General features: G+C 53.7%; 1 protein-coding gene across 4 annotated transcripts; it reads right to left on the bottom strand.

Annotated features, from left to right (window-relative positions):
• Window positions 1–3,089: 3,089 nt before the first annotated feature.
• On the bottom strand, window positions 3,090–18,567 carry ARMC6 (armadillo repeat containing 6). 4 transcript variants are annotated; one of them, XM_055429304.2, is made up of 8 exons: window positions 18,434–18,567; window positions 13,212–13,358; window positions 11,840–11,922; window positions 8,546–9,119; window positions 6,535–6,680; window positions 5,437–5,568; window positions 4,949–5,086; window positions 3,090–3,868 (listed from the first exon to the last, which is right to left on the bottom strand). In XM_055429304.2, the coding sequence occupies exons 2-8, from the start codon at window positions 13,330–13,332 to the stop codon at window positions 3,656–3,658; spliced, it is 1,407 nt and encodes a 468-aa protein (XP_055285279.2). In that variant the 5' UTR covers window positions 13,333–13,358; window positions 18,434–18,567; the 3' UTR covers window positions 3,090–3,655. The 4 variants fall into 4 exon arrangements, with proteins under 4 accessions (XP_055285279.2, XP_055285280.2, XP_088695340.1 ...); XM_055429305.2 differs by having other exon boundaries at window positions 18,340–18,472; XM_088839214.1 differs by lacking the exon at window positions 18,434–18,567 and adding an exon at window positions 18,076–18,315 and having other exon boundaries at window positions 13,212–13,378.
• Window positions 18,568–18,583: the final 16 nt, after the last annotated feature.

Here is an 18,583-nt window from a genome sequence, read left to right as displayed (position 1 = left end):
TGAATGTTGGCTGGATAAACTGTTCTTTTCAGGGTCTCTGTTTCCCTCTCTGTAAATAGCACCTGATGGAATGTAGACATAGACCGACTATGGGTATGGTTTGCCATGCAAAGAGGGAGAAGTCCCCAGCTGCAGCACCCACCTGCTAGGTCCTGTGAGGGAGTCACCAAGCTCCTGGAAAGTTCCACAGCACCCCCAGGGACAGTGCCAACTGGGGCAAGGGTCAGGCAGTGGCCCTGGAGGTGCTTGCTGGGCTCTGGCTTCTGTTTGCTCATCAGCAAGCTGGTACTGGCCCACCTCTCAACAATGGCAGACAGTGCCTCTCAGCATCAGCAATAGACATCTCCCCACCACAGGCACCTTGGCTGTACCTGGCCAGGGTGCCCAGGGGACCCAGCTCTTCCCTGTCCGCTTGGCTTCCCCTGGGCAGGACACTGACTCTCTGCACCTCCAGTTCCCTCTGTCTCGGGAATCCCAGGAATCATCTGACACGAGGGCCATGAGCCAGGCCTGGGCACGGTGACAAGGGCTTAATCAACCAAGGCTAGAGAGCCATTTGCCCAAGGTCAGGTTAGCAACACTGGCAGCAGAAGAGGGGCATGGAGGCAGGCTGAGCCGGGTTCCCATCCCATCTTGGCCCCTCGAAAGCCGGCGAGTCTGCTTCTCATCTGGAAAATGGGGTTCCCAGGCCCTGCCTCTCAAAAGCGTTCACATGAGAGCAACGTTGTTCCTTTCCCAGGACCCAGGGCCCTTCCTTGACATCTTGGACACCACAGAGATGACAGTCAGGACTGACCAGTTCCAAGGCAGCCTCACTCGGTGTCCCAGAGGCTCAGAGAGGTCAGGCCCCTTCCTCAAATAGCACACGGCAGTAGAGGAAGAACTGAATGTGCCGGCCCCTCCCTTGCAGCAGTTTCCCCCTCAGCCCACATTTCTGTGGTCAAGGACAGGATAGAAGCACTCTTTAGAAGAGTGCTGTGTATCGCTTCTCGGCCTTTTGGCTAAGATCAAGTGTAGAAGAGTGCTGTGTGCCGGACACCCCGAGCCAGGCCACGCAGGGGGCCTTCTCCCTGTGCGGGGACACACTTAAGCCCATATCCAGATGAGGAGGCGGAGGGTCACCTGGGGGGGAGGGGAGGAGAGACTGGAACGTGGACCTGGTGGATCTCAGTGAAATGGCTCTTCAGTTGGAGGTGGGGTTCCACCCATCCTGGGGATGTCCAAACAGGCCCTGACCCACACCCACTGAAGGCACGCTCAGGCAAGGTGGGGAGGACTGATAGGCAGGAGCCGCCCTTCTTGAAGAAGGCTGCAGCTGTGGGAAAGCTGGACGGGATTCCAGGCGAGGGAACCAGGGCGACAAGGACAGAGGCCTTCCCTACAAGCACCCTGTGTATCTGTTCATTTACTCGGGTGTACATCTGAAAACACTGATGAGAAGTTGGTGCAGAGCGGAGAGACAGGAGCCTGCTCATGGGCAGTGGGCCGGAGAGGGGGAAGACAAAGAAAAGCATACAAGTGAGGTGACCTCAGATGGGGGCAGAGGTCAGGGATACAGCCCCGTGGTCATGGGGCACCAGGGCAAGAGGGCAATAGGGAATTTCTCTGAGAAGGCAACTTGTGAGCTGGAACCTGGTGCCAGGAAGGAGCCAGTCATGGGGAGGGTTGGGGAAGGATGCTCCATGCAAGGCATGACATGTGCAAAGGCCCTGAGATGGGGAGGCTGGAGTGACTGGAAATGTGATTAAAGGGGAACATGGGGAAGATGTGGGTGGGAGGAGGGTAGGGCCTGGAGGACAGTTTGGTTTCATGTGGAGGACAATGGGGAGCTACAGGAAGACTCAGAGTAGAGCTGAGGCAGGAGTTACAGGGCTGACACCGCAAGCTTCCCCAAAATGGACTAGCAGTACCCACCGCCCATGAGACAGATGGAGAAACAGGAGGCTCACAGGGCCTCCAAGGACACAAGACTGATCCAAAGTCTCATGGTTGGAGCCTGGAGCGGGTACGGATCATCCCACCCACTGGCTGAGTCCCCAATGAGCAAAGACAGGCCTGGGGAGCTGGGGCAGAGGTTCTCATCAGCCCCACAGAGCTGGCAGGGCCCTCCCCATCCGGAGGGGGGGTGGGACCCGGATGATGCTCCTCCCGCAACTCTTCCCGCGGGCCAATTTCCACCGGTGCCAGGGGCCTTCTGGGAAAGGGCTTGCACTGACTTCGAGGACTGAATTCAGACCTTTTTCAGCCTAGAGGAGGGGAATGGCAAGCAGGGTGGTGGGGACTTAGAGGAGTGAAAGGGGCTCCTGCCCTGTGGCCTCAGGTTGTCGGGCATGACGCCAGGAGGCCACACGGGGGCCTGGGGCGGCTCTGACTCTGATTGGAACATGGGAGATGCCCGGAGCTGCCACATGACCACACCGTGAGCCCGAGGGTGAATAAGGAAGAGAGCTGGAGTCTGCCAGGCACTGCTGCCGAGCGACACCTCCAAGACACCTGCAGAGGGTGGGTAATGGGGGCAGCAACAGGGACACCCACCTTACAGATGGGGAAATGGGTGCTCAGAGAGGGAGAGCTGGCAGCCCCAGCCAGCCAGCTACCAAGGACCTTGACACAGGCAGGTGGGGGAGAGCGCAAGATGATTCTCCTGGGGTGACTCGGGCGCTGAAGTGAGACAACTGGGTGTCTCCCATGCGCCCAGCTCTGCACCACCACCCTTTGGAGGGGGCTCTAGCCCCTCCCCTCTCCCCATTTTATGGAGGAGGAAGTCAAGGCTCAGAGAGGTTGTGTCACTAGCTCAAAGCCACAGAGCAGAGTGGGGGCCAGACACCAAGTGCTCCAGAGCCCCCAGGGCAGGGCACATCCAGGCACAGCGACGCTGGCACCCTCAGATCCCAAGTCTGACGATGACCCCAGCAGCCCACCCCTCTGAGAGTGACAGCAAATCATATATCCCAGGCTGTGCTCAAAACCCTTTGCTTTCCTCAGTGAAGCCATGACTTCCCCAACGCACACCCCTCTCCCGTGTCCTTTGAGGCCACTGGCTGCAGCCCCCACTCCCCATGGTGCTATGGAAGAGACCCCTCCATTGTTCAACCAACAGTCTTTTATTACCAGGCTCCACTGGCTGGTCTGGCACGTCTGGAGACCAACAAGCCTTGGTCCTATCCTCTGTTCAGCACGGCAAGGCACCTGTGATCCAACTTACAGATGACAGAAGCGATAGCAGGGATGAGAATGGACTTGCAGGAAGAGAAGCAGGATCCCTGCCCTGCTTTGAGATCGGCCAGTATGGTTTCCAGATTTCAGACAGACTTCCAGCTGGAAGCAACGCTGAGGGGGCACTTCTACTAGCAAAGGGCAGTGGGCTGGGGGTGGGGTGACACAGGGCGGATGAAGCCGATGCTCTCAGCAGGTGACTGAGTGGAAGAACGTGCAGAGGCGCTGAGACCCAGGGGCCACTTTCTGCCGTGCAGGTTCCTCACTAAGACTCCCTTCCCACTCCCTGGCCTCCACCTGGGACCAGTCAGAAAAATCCTCTTCTGGACGGGGGAGGAAACTGGGGGCAGAGTGGCAGGACACAGACTGCTGGCCTGCCCCCAGGCTGTTCCCGAGTCACACGACTCACCCAGAGTCACAGTGCGCACTGGGTCTGCGGTCACGGTGCCAGGTCGCCCTTCTGGCCAGTCCACAGCTCTCGGAGCTCAACATGGCAGCCCAGGTCCCGCAGGGCGGCCTTGGCCACGTCCTCACAGTCACGGTGGGTGGCTCGGGCTCGCGAGATGAGGGCCTCAGCCCCCAGGTCCAGGATGGGCTGTGAGAAGGCTTGGCTGCGGGCCACCAGGTTTCGGATCAGCATGCAGGCCTGTTTCTGGAAGGGAGAGCAGGTCAGTGGCTGTGAGTCGGGGGGGTGGGGCCCACTCTGACCCTGGGGTCATCATAACACAACATGACTGCCGGCAACATGCAGCGGGTGCCTACGCTATGACTCATCAAGCGAGACCCATGCCTCCACTTCAGCCTCTTGGCACCCTGGCTGGGCTGATCCCCCCAGCTCCCAGGTGAGGAGACTGAAGCTCAGGGTGGCCGAGTGTTGGGCAGGCAGGGCTGATTCCTCAGGTATGGGACTCAAAGTCTCTGATCAATGTCCTTGGGTGCTGGCAAGAGCCTGGCCGGGGCGGGAGGGCAGGGAGACAGAGGGCTGTGCCCAGGGTCCGTCAGTCAAGTACACTGTTGACTCATTCCGTTAGCATCCGGGCTCTCTGTCTCTGCCGGGCAGCAGTGCTGAGAAACACCCCAACATGGGAGAGCCCAGGAGGAGCAGGCGGAACGAGGGCCCGCCTGGCCAGGGTGGTCAGGAGTGGACAAGGTGATGGGCCAGCCGAGGGCACGGCATCCTAGAGGAGGGAGCCAAAGCCCCCCATGGGACTGAGCCTGGCGCGTCTCCAGACCAACCAGGAGGTCCCTGAGTCAGGATGGTACAAAAGGTGGGAGTGGGAGGACGGTGGGTTTCTGACAAGGGTGTGCATGGCCCCGTCTATGCTTCAGCTTGACTGACCTCCAAAGCAGCAGCCTAAGGTGGGGCTGGGAAGCTTCCGTGAATCCCAGCAGAGCCCCATCTGTGGGTCCACCCAACTCCTGACCCCCTCCCTCCATATCCCTCTAAAGAGACTGTTAGGAAAAGGAAAGATCAAATGCAAGAAGAGCAAAGGAACAGGAGAGAGGACAACAGCGGGCAGAGTTCAGCACGTTTTTGGAAGCTGGGATGGAGACGCAGGACACTGGGGGCTGAGAAGGAAGGAGGCCCTGGAGGCTTGGGTCACAGTGGTAATGGGCCAGGCCAAAGAGGACCTGCACCCTCCTCTCTGCCCACCCCCAGGACCTGCTGGCTGGCCTCTCGCCCCACCTGCCCACCAGGCTCCCGACCTCTCCACCTGTCGCCCATGCCTACTTGGACGCCAGCCTCCTGAGGGTGTGCCTTCATGGCCTGCAGTGCGGCCTGGGCCCCGCCGCCCTCCATGATGACGCGGCTGTTCGCTGGCTTGCGCAGGGCCAGGACGCACAGGGCTGCACAGCTCTGCTCGCACACCTGCAGGGTGGGTCACGGGGACGGCTGAAAGGAGGCAGACAGACCCCCCACCACCAGCTCCTCCAGTGAGTGCTCTGTGACCTCCCTGGGACAGACCACTGTCCCCCTACGTGTGTACCGACCAGCAGTAACGGAAACGGTACCGGGATGCATCAACCAAGCTCTTAGGGGTGACAGTCTCGCCCCACCCTGGCCCTCACTCACCCTGCCTTCAGCCTCTGGCTTGCTGGCCTCACCCTAGGCCTGGCCTGGCTTCCAGAGATGGGATAGGCCATCATGTGGATACAGGTACTGATCCGGCATTCCAGCCATGTGGCCCTGCCTGTGTGCCCCTGCCCTGGGGTGGGTACCTGGGGACTGGCCAGGTGCCGGGTCATGGCAGCCACAATGGACTCGGTCCCGCCGGCGCGGACGATGGCATCCTTCACATCATCGTTGCCTGCGATAGCTCTCAGAGCACTCAGCACCTGCTTCACCAAGTCCTGGAGAGACAGCAAAACACAGGTTATCCCCAGCAGCACCCGGGCATCAGGTGCTTGGTTGCTGGATGGTGGGAGGGGAGTCTTGAGGCGGGTGTGGGCCTGTTTCAATGTCTGCTGCCTGAACGCACAGGGGACCACTCCGGGGTGTGCAGGCAGCATGGAGCAGCAAGCTTATCTATCACTCGCTGTGTAGAGAAGGCAGGGGAGGCCTGGGCCAGGCCCTGTGGTTCTGGCCACCTGCATCCAGGACAGGCATTTGGGTGATTTTGATCACCTGCTCTAGACACACAGAGGGGCATGTGGCTCAGGTCAGCACCCACACAGGTGGCCTCGCTCAAGCATCACAAACTTCAGCTGCCCCTACCACACCCACTCTGCTTCTCTCACTCCTGATTGAAAATAAAGGTGTTAAAGGATGGTGAGAGAGGGTGGGTGGGTCTGTTTCCCCCTAAGCTTTAGTTCCTTCTCACAGGTCGTGACAAGCAAAAACCGAACTTTGATTCTGGGCTCTGCAGACAAGGCCAGCATGTTCTGATGCAAGCCTGTCTGGCTGACCAGGGCCCAGAGGGGCCGAGTTCACTGGGAGACCCAGAGCCTTTCCCAGATATCGAGAAAAACGACGACTGAAATTCAGGTGAGGGACTTCCCTGGTGGTCCAGTGGTTAAGAATTCACCTGCCAATGCAGGGGGCACGGGTTCGATCCCTGGCCTGGAAAGATTTCACAGGCCGAGGAGCAACTAAACCCGTGTACCCCAGCTACTGAGCGGTGTGCCCTAGAGCCTGTGCTCTGCAACAAGAGAAGCCACCACAGTGAGAAGCCCATGCACTGCAGCTCGAGTGACCCTGCTCACCACTGCAACTCGAGAGAGCCTGAGTGCAGCAATGAAGACAAAGAGCAGCCAAGAATAAAGAAGGGAAACTCAGGCAAAGGAACTTCACATCCTGAGACAGCTGTGGACGCCCACCTGGTGGTCATTGCAGTCAGCCAGCAGGGCCACCAGGACGCTGAGGCCCCCGAGGTCGACGACCTCCTGGCAGAACTCGTTGCGGACAGCCAGGCGGGACAGGGTGCTGCAGAGCTCACTCAGGATGCTGGGATTGTCGGGGAACACTGCAGAGTGGGGAGGGGGAACCCCAGGGTGAGAAGCGGAGAACCAGCCCTGGCTCTGAGCCGGCACTCCTGCTAGGAATCCCGAATCCGGCTTCACCAGGGCAGCCTGGCCTCTCTGCCTGGCTGGGTGGCTGCCTGTTGGGGTGGATGGATAAGGCAGGGGAGAGGAAGGACCACTGGGGGCTGCCCAGGCCTGCAGTGCCCCCTGCTGGCTGTTGGGGGAGACACGAGAACGTGCCTTCCCCTCCGCTGTGCCCCAGATAAATTCCAGAACAACTGATGATCTCAACTAAAAAAAGAAAAACCATAATAGTGCAATAATAAACCATCTGAGACTATTTTTATGATCTTGGGTTGGGAATGACCTTTCTAAGTGCAACAGGACAGCTAGAAACTGCAGAAGGACATATGGAGAGAGTTGACCCAGGCAAAAATTAAACGCAGACGCTGCAGACAAAGTTCAGAGGCACCAGGGAGGAGCGGCCTGCCTGAGGATGATGGTGGGGAGGAGGGTCAGGGAGTTGCCGGCGCGGGGGTGGGCGGTGGGTGGGCACGAAGAGCCATAATAACACAGAGCTCAGCGATGCTCAGTGTGGATGGCCCCCTGGCCAGGCCACAGCCCCCAGTGGCTCCCGGAACTGTAACCTGGGTGTGCCATGGAGATACTCTGGAGATGTGGTGACATCCATGACTAGCTGACTTTTAAGTATAGCAGATGACCCTTGATGGTCTGGGTGGGCCTCGTCCAATCAGCCGAGGGCCTTAAAAGGGAAACTGAGGTCTCCCTGAAGAGGAAGAAGCTTGCTAGCGGACTACAGTGTTGGCTCCTGCCCAAGCCTCAGCCTGCTAGGTAAGTCTGAAAGCACCACAACCACACAAGCCAATTCCTTGCAATAAATCTTTCTGTGTATGTATGTATACATGTATGCCAAAACACACACGCCTCCTACTGGTTCTGTCTCTCTGGAGCACTCTAACTGATATGTGTTAGTCGCTCAGTTGTGTCTAACTATTTGCGACCCCATGGACTGTAGCCCACCAGGCTCCTTTGTCTGTGGGATTCTCCAGGCAAGAATACTGGAGTGGGTTGCCATTTCCTTTTCCACTCACTGATATGAACCCCTGTAAATAAACAAGGAAGATGTAACCCACCCCTCAGAAAAGCAGCTCAACTTTGCAGCCGGTCAGGTCCTGTTTTCCCCCTCTCTGGAGGTGCAGAGGGGAGACTGGGGCAGGCCCCACTCCCCCACAGCCAGAGCCAGAGTCACACACACTGGCCTGGCAACAGAGTCACAGCCACAGGGCAGGCTGCAAAGGGAAACTCACTCTCCTAGCACCTTCTGTGTGCAAGACCCCAGTCCGGCCTTTTCCAGGGGATGCAGTGCCCAGGGGGCAGGAGTTTTGGTGCCCATCTGTCCGTGCTGTGACGTCCTATGGCTGGCTCATCGGGGCCACCTCGGAGTCAGGCACACGGACATGCACGAGAACTGGCGGCCAAGTATGAGGCAAAGCGTCAACCCCCACCTGGGAGCAGCCCCGGTGAGCGCCAGCAGCGCAGCCCCACCTCTGGGAAACAGCACCCTTACTCTTCCCTTTGAGGAGCGCGCCCCTCCCACTCTCAGTCTGTGCTGCTGGACAGAGGCAAGTGCTTCCCTAAATGGTTCTAGAGGTGAGCACAGGATGTGGTCCAGGCCAATGATCGCTGGCTTGGAACCCTCCTAGAAAAACTAGGTGGAAGGACAGCGTCCTGCTAGAGCTGTCATGCAGGTGGGACCGAACTGACAGATACGACTGGAGCCCGGAGCCAACCATGCTTGAAGCTGTCCTAAACCCTGACGCTTCACTCTTGCCATATCTACTCCTACCTTTGGCGGCCTCAATGAGCACCTTTAAGCCTCCATTCTCCTGCACGATCATCTTGGCATGGTCATGGGCGTGGCCGAAGGGCACACGGATGTCATCGTCAAAGGTCATGACACGTAGGGCCCAGCAAGCCTCCCGGACCACGTCGGCACAGTGGCTGTGCCGGGCGATGGCGCCAGTCAGCAGAGGCAGCACGCCGGCCTTCACCAGGCTCTGCCGGTTCTGCTCGTGCTTCAGGCAGGCGTGGCGCACACAGCGGATCCCGGAGCAGGTCACGTGGGCTGAGTCAGCATTGTGGGTCAGCGTGGCCACGAGCAGCTGCAGGCCCTGGGTGTCCAGGAGGTCGGGCTGGCCATCAGTCAGGGCAGACAGGGCATTGAGGGCCTGGAGGAGGAGGCCCTGGTCACTTGCTGCAGCCAACTTCCAGGTCTCCAGGAGGATGGAGTAGGCCCCCTTCTCGGCTGCCAGAAAGCGGCAGGCTTTCTGCTGCTTGCACTGCTCACAAAAGCGGGCAAGGTGTGTGGACGCCTCCTGGGGGTGCGAGCGGGCCACGGACTCCTGCAGGTCATTCAGGGCCTAGGGGACGTGGGAGAAACGTCAGCGTCAGCTCAGTCCAAAGAAGGTCACAGTGACAATGCTGGGCCCCAGTGGGATCCCTCTGCCTGGGATCTGGTCCTCGGTGGAAGACCTACGGGGCCAGTTCCAGCTGGGGCCGCTTCCACACCTGTGCTTTGAGAGCACTGACTGGGCTTAAGAGGCCAAAGAGAGAGACAGAGGCCGTGCTATCTCAGTGTCCCTGACAAGCAGCCACACACACAGAAGCACAGACATGAAACATTCCAGCCCTGGGCATCAGTGCATGAAGTCCCCAAGTGAGACCATCCAGCAGTACCGTCCAGTTGTGATTAGTCAACCCAGCAAAATCACCAGAAACAATAAAACGGCTATTATTTGGGGCTGTTTGTTAGGCAGCCATAACTAACTGACACACCCAACAACGGCCAGCTGTCTAAGGAAGGTGAAAGCCACCTCCACCACTTCTGCCCGTATCATATGCCTCCTGCTTGCCTCTCTCATTCACTCTACAAGTATTTACTGAGGAACTGCCCAATGAAACCACACTGTACACATGGCTGGTTTACCCATGCGCAACTCTAAGCACTTGGGGGAAAAAATTATAATGAGAGACAACAATTTGAACGGGACAGACAAGTCTAGTGGCCACTCAGTGCCATAACTTTGGGACCTGCCTCAGCTTGAGCCCAAGATGAACCCGCGCACCTAGAGCTTATGACATTATTTGCATCCAGCCCTAAGGAGAAGGGGTCTACAGATACCATCAGCCCAAAGGGCGCAGATGTGGCCTCAACTGCCACGACAGTCGGCAACCCACTCCAGCACTCTTGACTGGAGAATCCTGTGGACGGAGGAGCCTGGTGGGCTGCTGTCCATGGGCTTGCACAGTGTTGGACACGACTGAAGCGACCTAGCATGCATGCATGCATGCCATGATAGTCAACAATGCCTGCCAGCCAACCCTTGCTGAGCTCAAATTTGTGGACTTAACTAAGCATACGTTATGATGAAATTGAATATTAAGGAATTAGTTAAAACCAGAATGTGTGACTTGAATAAACATTTCTTAAAAGATACACATACAAATGGCCACTAAGCACATGAAAAGATGCTCAACGTCACTAATCACTGCTGCTGCTGAGTCACTTCAGTCGTGTCCGACTCTGTGCGACCCTATGGACAGTAGCCCACCAGGCTCCTTTGCCCACAGGATTCTCCAGGCAAGAATATTGGAGTGGGCTGTCATTTCCTTCTCCCACTAATCACTAGGGAAATGCAAATCAAAACCACAATGAGACACCATCACACCCATGAAGGTGGCTACTGTTAAAACAAAGAAAAAGAACATAACAAGTGTTAGGAAGGATGTGGCAAAAACTGGAACCCTGTGTTGGTGGGAATATAAAATGGTGCACCTTCTGTGGAAAGCAAGTTCAGTGGTTTCTCAAAAAATTAAACCAAGAGATCCAGCAATTCTAGACACATACCCCAAAGAACTAAAAACCAACTCAGAAATATGTTGGCACACCCATGTTCATAACAGCGTTATTTACAACAGCCAAAAGGCAGAAGCAACCCAAATGCCCATCAGTGAGTGAATAAACAAATGTGGTGTTTCCATAAATGGAATATTATTCAGCCATAAAAAGGAAAGAAATTCTGACAAATAGTACAACCCAGATGTACCTTGAAGACATCAAGCTAAGTGAAATAAACCGGTCACAAAAGGACAAATACTGTATGATTTCCCCTAGGTTCACATCCAGGGCTGCCTCCTCCCACTTCTCTTTTTATCACTACTTTCTTTTGCAGCTGGGTGAGTCACTTTTTCTCTTTGGATCTCAATTTTCCCATCTGTTAAATGGGGATGATAACCCCACCCTTGCAGGTATCTTTGGGCTAACAACTGAGATGGCACAAAGCAAGTGCCTGGCACAGAACTGAATTCACAGATGGTTCTCAATAAACACTACAACTTTCTGCTGTTTTACCAACAGCTTACCAGTTTGATGGATGACCTTAAGGAAAAGACTGAACCTCTGTGAGCTGTATTTTCCTTGTTTGGGTCACGGTAGAGTGAGGGCAGGTTCTGGGTCTCTGTTAACCTGTCAGAAAGCCAGGAATGACGTACTTACCTCACACAGGCCAGTTTTAGTGTGGCAAGGGGGGGCTATAACGTGCCAGGAAACAGTGGATGCTCAATGAGTGACAGCCTATGATTGCACTCTCCTTTCCTGGGATTCCTGTCCATTTTACTGAGCAAACTCAGAGCTTGGCAGGCCCAAGAGAGGTTCCTCCAGGGGGTCCTCCAACCCAAGGCTCCCAACACCAGGACAAACACGAACACTGTCTGCCCCTTAGGCCTAGAGGGCTATCCCTTCCCTGTCCACTCTAATCCCAGAATGTCACACGTGGGTGGGTGGGCAGAGCATGGGGCCCCCAAGAGGCCCTCAGACATTGACTAGGGGAAATCATACAGTATTTGTCCTTTTGTGACCAGTTTATTTCACTTAGCTTGATGTCTTCAAGGTACATCTGTGTTGTACTATTTGTCAGAAACCCTAGCTGCACACTCAGGCTTGCCTGTGCTTGCTGGGCTGGCTTGGACCTTCTGAGTCTGTGCCTGCCATCTGGGAAAACGGAAAAAAGTACTCCCAACAGAGTAATGAGGTGACGCAGGATCACACACGTGAGGCCCAACGTGGGCTGCCCGCTCCTACCTGCAGGATGTCATGTATGGGATCCTGGGGTCCATCCGCAGAGACTTTTGGGGTTATCTTTACAATGTTGCTCAGGTCAACCCCTGTGGGAGGGTGGGAAGTCAGGAAACAAGAGAAAGTCGTCAACCCTGAGGGCCTGCCGGAGTCAAGCTGGTGTCCCTTCAGCTGAGACCACCCTACTCTGGAGGCCTTCTGGGATCTGCCCAGCTCGCCACCCCAACCCTCCCTGCCTGGGCAGGGCCCAGCAGCCATGCCTACGTGGGGTGTGGGGTCTCTGCACCTTGGCCCTGTCCAGCCAATGGGAGCAGAGGAGCAGTGAGGATGCACACCAGTGCTGCAGTGAGGGATGTACTCTGCCTGGTAGGCTCAGAGGGGAGTGCAACCTGTGGTCTCCTCCCTGGGGGCTCCCACTGGTCTTCACCCTGGCTGCGTCTGCACCCTTGCTGGCAGACCCAGAAGAAGCCCCCACTGTGCAGAACACGTCTAGGTACCCCTCCCGTCCCTGTCCAGGGTTTAGTCCCTACTCTGTGCCCAGGATGCCAGCTCCTGACCTGGAAGGTCGGATCCCCGGACTTCCTTGCCCTCTGGCGTCTGATTGGGTTTGGCCAATGGGAAGCTGGATCTGAGATCAGAGGCAGGAGGAGTGGGAGGATAGGGTGTTCATTCCCAGGTTCCTGCCTCTGCCTCTGTCAGGTGATTCCCATCGCTTGCCATGGCCTGTCATGGGAGAGGGGAGGTCCTGCTGTGGGTAGCACGGTCTCCCAACCCTGCCCACATGATTGCAAACAGCTCCCTCTTAACCATTCTCCTCCACAGTCTGGCTAGGACATGCTACCTGTTTTCAGAGGCTGGTGACCAATACCCCTTCTTCCTCCATGAACTCACACTGGGGCGCAGGTGGGGCAGGGTGGCAGGTGGCCGTTTCTTCGGGGGGGGGGGTCAAGAAAGGTCTCTTCAAGGAAGCGACCATTAAAATGAGACCCACCTTGAAAGACCCAGCCCTGTAGATGTCACGGTGCAGTCCAGGCGAGTTAGAGGGTAGGCATCAGTGAGGTGGGAGGGGGTGGCCAGCCCGCTTGGGTCACAGTGTAGAGAGAGGACAGCACCCGGGGCAGTCATGCCAGGAAGGATGTGTTCACGGCAGGACACCATCTTTTACATATTAGGAGCCATGGATGGGACGTCCCTGGTGGTCCAGTGGTTAAGACTCCGTGCTTTAAACGCAGGGAGCATGGGTTTGATCCCTGGTCAGGGAACTAGGATCCCATGTGCCAAGTGGTGTGGCAACAACAACAACAAAAGAGCCGTGGACTGAAGGCAACCCTGAGGCAAAGAGCCAGACTGGCGCTGAGACCGAGGCACATCGCCCTACCTTGGGATTCAAACTGCTCCACGGCCTCTCTCACCGCCTCCTCCGGCCCCATCTCAAACTCCTGGATGTTCTCACCAACAGCTGCGTCAAAGGTCTCCTGGGTGATGCGCTTGGAGGCCATCTTTATCTCCTCCACGTGGGGCCAAGCTGAAAAGGTAGAAGTTAGACTTGCTGAGGGTCAGAGGGCAACTGAGAACCTGGCCACCGTCTAGAGAGCGTCTTCCAAGAGGCCAGAGCCTGTAACTGTCTTGGAAAAATTCTAACAGCCTGAGTCACAGGAAAGGGTGACATCCCAACAGACAGCCTGAGTCACAGGAAAGGGCGATACCCCAACAGCCAGAGAACATCTAGAAGTACAGAAGAAGGCAGGTAGTCTGGTGCATTTTATCTAACTGGGGCATGTTAATACAATATGCCTTTATGGTAAAAAGTTGCTGCTGTTGTTTAGTTGCTAAGTCGTGTCCGACCCTATTCAACCCTGTGGACTGAAGCCTGCCAGGCTCCTCTGTGCACGGGATTCTCCTGGCAAGAACACTGGAGTGGGCTGCCATTTCCTTCTCCGGGGACCTTCTGGGCCCAGGGATCGGATCCCCATCTCCTGCATTGGCCGGTTGACTGTTTTACTGCTGAGCCACCAGGGAAGCTCCAACAGTGAAAAGCAGCAGTAGTAAAATAAAGGTAAAATAATATCTTAATAATATATGTTGTGGAATTTCCCTGCTGGTCCAGTGGCCAGGACCCTGCACTCTCAGTGCAGGGGGCCTGGTTTTGACCCCTGCTCAGGAAACTAGATCCCACATGCTGCAACTAAGAGTTTGCATGCCAAAACTAAAACGCCCACTTGCCACAGTGAAGATCAAAGATTCTGCCACAGCTGAGACCTGGAGCAGCCAAATACATAAATAGTGAAAAAGTGATAATAATATTATGGTGTATGTTATGTGATTATATTATAATAACATTATAAGATAAAGATATACTACTCGATTATACCGTTATGTACTTTATATATAATTATATAATGAAACAATGTTATCACAGCATACCATGGCACTAATAAAATATAAATGAAATTAATAACGATGTTAAGTAATTAAAATTAATATTAAATCATACCTATTACTTGTTACTTTTTAGACATTTAAATTACTTTTTATTATTTTTTTTATTGCTAATAATAAATAAGTAAATTAGAAGCTAATAGAAATAGTTACCTGTAAGAGGAGGTAGAGAAAAGGGTGGTGAGAGCAGGAATAGAAGCTGGATTATTCTCTCTTAACGTACCTTGCTTTAGAGGGTTGAATTTGGAACTCAGGTAAATGATTTACGTGATTAAGAAAAAAATATGCCAAAATAAAAGCAATCCCTAAAAATTAACAGCAAAATGAAACCCATGAACCTAACAGTATGTCTATGTGGATGAGATCATTTCAGGCAATTTTAAAACACAGTGATATGACTGCATATTCTAACTGGGATCTACCCTAAAGATGAAAGTGAAAGTCGCTCAGTCACGTCCGACTCTTTGCGACCCCATGGACCTGTGGAATTCTCTAGGCCAGAATACTGGAGTGGGTAGGCTTTCCCTTCTCCAGGGGATCTTCCCAATTCAAAAGATAGAACTGCAAAAGAAAATCTTCAACAGTTTTCAGTAATCATGTTATTGGACACCTCATTAGTAATATTATTTGGAAATGATTACAGATATAGTAAATAAGTAATGATGTTTATACCACGAATAATCAGCATAAAAGAAAATAAGATTTTGACAAAATCAGGGAAGTAAAAACTCAGAACTCCTAAATTTGAACTGGAAATACGACATGAACTCATTTTCTCTTAAGCAAATAAAGAACCAATTTTCTATTAATATGAACTGAAAATGCCTGGAGAAAATAATACTACCACGCAGCAGTGAGCACCCTGAACACCAAGTGTGGTCTCTACCATTTCCCACCAAAGAAACCAGGGCTCTTGGAATAAGAGTTGATTCCAGTTTTAGGCAGGAAACAGGCCAGAGGAGCCAGGAGCATCAAGTGAGACCAGAAAGCAAAGAAGCATCTAAAGACCACTGGGGTCATGTCAAAGGATTCAGGAGCCAACCCTCTGGGGCACCACCTAGCTAAAGATGGGATAAGTGAGCATTAAAAAAAAAGACTACTGAGCCCACAAGCCACAACGAAGATCCCGTGTGCTGCAATGAAGACCCCAAGCACCCAAATAAACAAACAAGTATTTTAAAAAAATTTTTTTAAAGGACACTCTCTTATACATTCACAGCAAAACTGAAATTTAACACAAGAGATTTAACACTGACAATGATGCTATTTTCTAACATACAGTACACGATGGACCTTCTTGGTTACTGTAATATCGTCTTTTAGAACAATTTTGTTTTTTTCTGGTCCTGGGTCCATTCCAGAATCATGTGTCACAGAAAGAACAGAAACTGTATTAGGGAGATGAGGCAAAGATGGCAGCAGGCTGATGGCACGGGAATGTGCAAATGTGGGCTGTGGGGGAACAAGCCACCCAAGCCCTCGCTTGTCTCTGCGGAGGCAGCACAGGACGTGACTACTGCACCTGTGTTTGGGCAGAAGCTCAGGGTCAGGTGGGGGAGGACAGGCTCCAGGGCAAGCGGGAGCAGTGGGGCTGTTGGTCAATTCTCATGTGTGACACAGGGACAAAGAATCTGCCTCACAGAATGTAGTGAAAATTCAACCCGCCAATTTCACAAAGCACTGAGAACAGGATTTGGCACAGAGCTCAATAAACATCACTTAGTTGTTCTTTTCCTCTTTTGCTTAAAAGGTGCTTCGACCAGTTCCTTAGGAGTAGGGGATTTTCGGGACTTAAATGCCTTGCCTCTCTCCCTTGCAGATCTCCTCCTCTTTATTTCCCAGAACAGGGAGCCTGTTCAGCAGTTGCTAAGTATTTCCAAATCAAAGCTGGAGGAAAAGAATAAGGATTTTCTGTTTCAAGATAAAGAGTTTCTCCAACCTGATGGTCTGTGTGCTGCAATGAAAGATCCCGCATGAGAGAGTGAAGATCTTGGTGCTGCAGTTAAGATCCGATGCAGCCAAATAAATAATTTTTCTTTTTAAAGATACAAGAATTTCTCAGTGGGGAGCCTGCTCTGGTGAGGGGAAAGGGTCCTGGCCAGCTCTGGGGCTGGGTGCTACTGGGGGGACTCTGCTTCTGGCTCTGCCACCACATGTTGCTTCCACCACCCTGGCCATGCTTCAGACCCAAGTGGGCCAATGTGGAGAGGCCACTGGGTCACAGAAGAAATCATAAAGGGGAACATCACTGTGCCTACTTTAAGGATGACGAACCTGAAGCTCAGAGAGGCAGCAAGAATCCTGGCCAAGACCCTGTTCTGTCTCATTAACACTTTCCCTCCACCGAGCTCCTCTGCGGAGCTTCCACCTGCTTGTCCAGGCTGCCTCCTCACAGGAGCCTTCTGTGGCTACTCAGACAGAGCCTGTGTACCCTCAGCTCTTCCCAACTCAGGAACCTCTCTCTGCACAGCCCTGAGATCCCTGGGCTAGGGAGGTCAGTGTCTGGCTCTGGAACAACCACTTCCGAGTCCTTCGAGGTCCCCTAGGTCCAGCACAGCCTGTGTGTGGGGCTGAGGGCAGCGATGAAAGTACAAGGCTGGAGCTCATGAGAAAGATGGTGCCTGGGAATGGTCACCTGGGGGTCACCTTGGGGACAGCGCAGGCCAGGAAAGGAGAGAAACAGCATTACCAGCCTTCATGCTGCGTCCAAGGCAAGCTGGGCCCCGATATTCATCGCAGCACTATTTACAACAACCAGGACCTGGAAGCAACCTAGATGTCCATCAGCAGTTGAATGGATAAGGAAGTTGTGGTACACAGACACTATAGAATATTACCCAGCTATAAAAAGGAACGCATTTGAGCCAGTCCTAATGAAGTGGATGAATCTGGAGCCTATTATACAGAATGAAGTGAGAAAAAGAAAGACAAATACTGTATAGTAACGCATATATATGGAATTTAGAAAGACGGTAATGACAATCCTACATTCAGGGCAGCAAAGGAGACACAGATGTAAAGAACAGACCTTTGGACTCAGTGGGAGAAGGCAAGAGTGGGATGATTTGAGAGAACAGCATTGACGTATATTACCATATGTAAAATAGATGAACAGTGCAAGTTTGATGAATGAAGCAGGGCACCCAAAGCCAGTGCTCTGGGACAACCCAGAGGGATGGGGTGGGGAAGGAGCAGGGGTTCAGGATGGGGCGGCACATGTATACCTGTGGATGATTCATGTTGATGATGTATGGCAAAAACCATCACAATATTGTAAAGTAATTATCCTCCAATTAAAATAAAAAATAATATCACTTTCACTTTTCACTTTCCTGCATTGGAGAAGGAAACGGCAACCCACTCCAGTGTCCTTGCCTGGAGAATCCCAGGGACACGGGAGCCTGGTGGGCTGCCGTCTATGGGGTCGCACAGAGTCGGACACGACTGAAGCGACGCAGCAGCCGCAGCAGCAGCAGGGAGGAGGGAGTTATCAAGGCTCCCAACTAACAGCCCGCTTCCCTCTCTAAGCCACCGCTCTGCTTATCAAGAACACAGTGCCCTCACAAACCACGGGCCCTGAATGATTAATCCTCCTCCGGCTGCACACCCACCTTGGTTCAGGTGGCATCAGCTGCTTCCTCCCAGCCGTACCCAGTGCTTCTGTTCTCCACGAGGCAGCCAGAGGGTGAATGGAAAGCAGAGACCATCTCACTTACTTATTTAAAACCCTGCAGTGGCTTCCCAGCCTTCTCTGAATAAAATCCAGTCTCCTTACCAACACTTGTTTACCTAGACCTCCTCACCTGTGCCTTCCCGCTTCTTTCTCATTCTTCCCAGCTACCCGAGGGACATCCTTCATAAAGCAGCCCTCGCTCTCCTACTGCATCACTCTCTCTTATTATTTTAACATTATCTCAACACGGAGTGAAATGTTTCTTCTATTTATTTGCTTTTACTGCTCTAGCCTCCTCCCTAATGAAATTTAATCTGCATGAGAGCTGGAGCTCGTTTTATTAAATACCCCCACTACCTAGGATGCGGTCGGGCATGCAGCAGGCATTAAGTACCTATATAGGTAGTGAAAAAATGAATACATGAAAACGACAGGCAGAGAAGTGAGCAATTTTGTCCACGGGCGGCTTCCGTAAGTCTATCATTTACCCAAAGCCAAGTCGTCGAAGGGCGCGCCCCCGTCCCTAATCCGAGCCCGCGGCGTCCACTCCCGGCTCCTCGCGCGAGGGGGCTCGGCGGCCGCTGCTTCTCGCCGGGTCTTCGGGGCCACGTGGGGAAAGGGTGCGGTTCGCGGCGGTG

This window comes from Moschus berezovskii, chromosome 8, assembly GCF_049115385.1.
Source record: "Moschus berezovskii isolate FMDL1 chromosome 8, NW_MosBer_1.0, whole genome shotgun sequence".
Taxonomy (NCBI): domain Eukaryota; kingdom Metazoa; phylum Chordata; class Mammalia; order Artiodactyla; family Moschidae; genus Moschus; species Moschus berezovskii.
This window is presented reverse-complemented; position numbering and strand designations above follow the sequence as displayed.

What these genes read in the sequence shown, in the direction of transcription:
- ARMC6 (XM_088839214.1), bottom strand. Translation starts at nt 18,131, where the DNA reads ATGAAGGATGTCCCTCGGGTAGCTGGGAAGAATGAGAAAGAAGCGGGA. An exon ending in GGCACCTGGCCAGTCCCCAG is followed by an intron (nt 5,087 to 5,436) that starts GTACCCACCCCA and finishes CCCACCCTGCAG; the next exon opens with GTGTGCGAGCAGAGCTGTGC. An exon ending in CTCAGGAGGCTGGCGTCCAA is followed by an intron (nt 3,869 to 4,948) that starts GTAGGCATGGGC and finishes TCTCCCTTCCAG; the next exon opens with AAACAGGCCTGCATGCTGAT.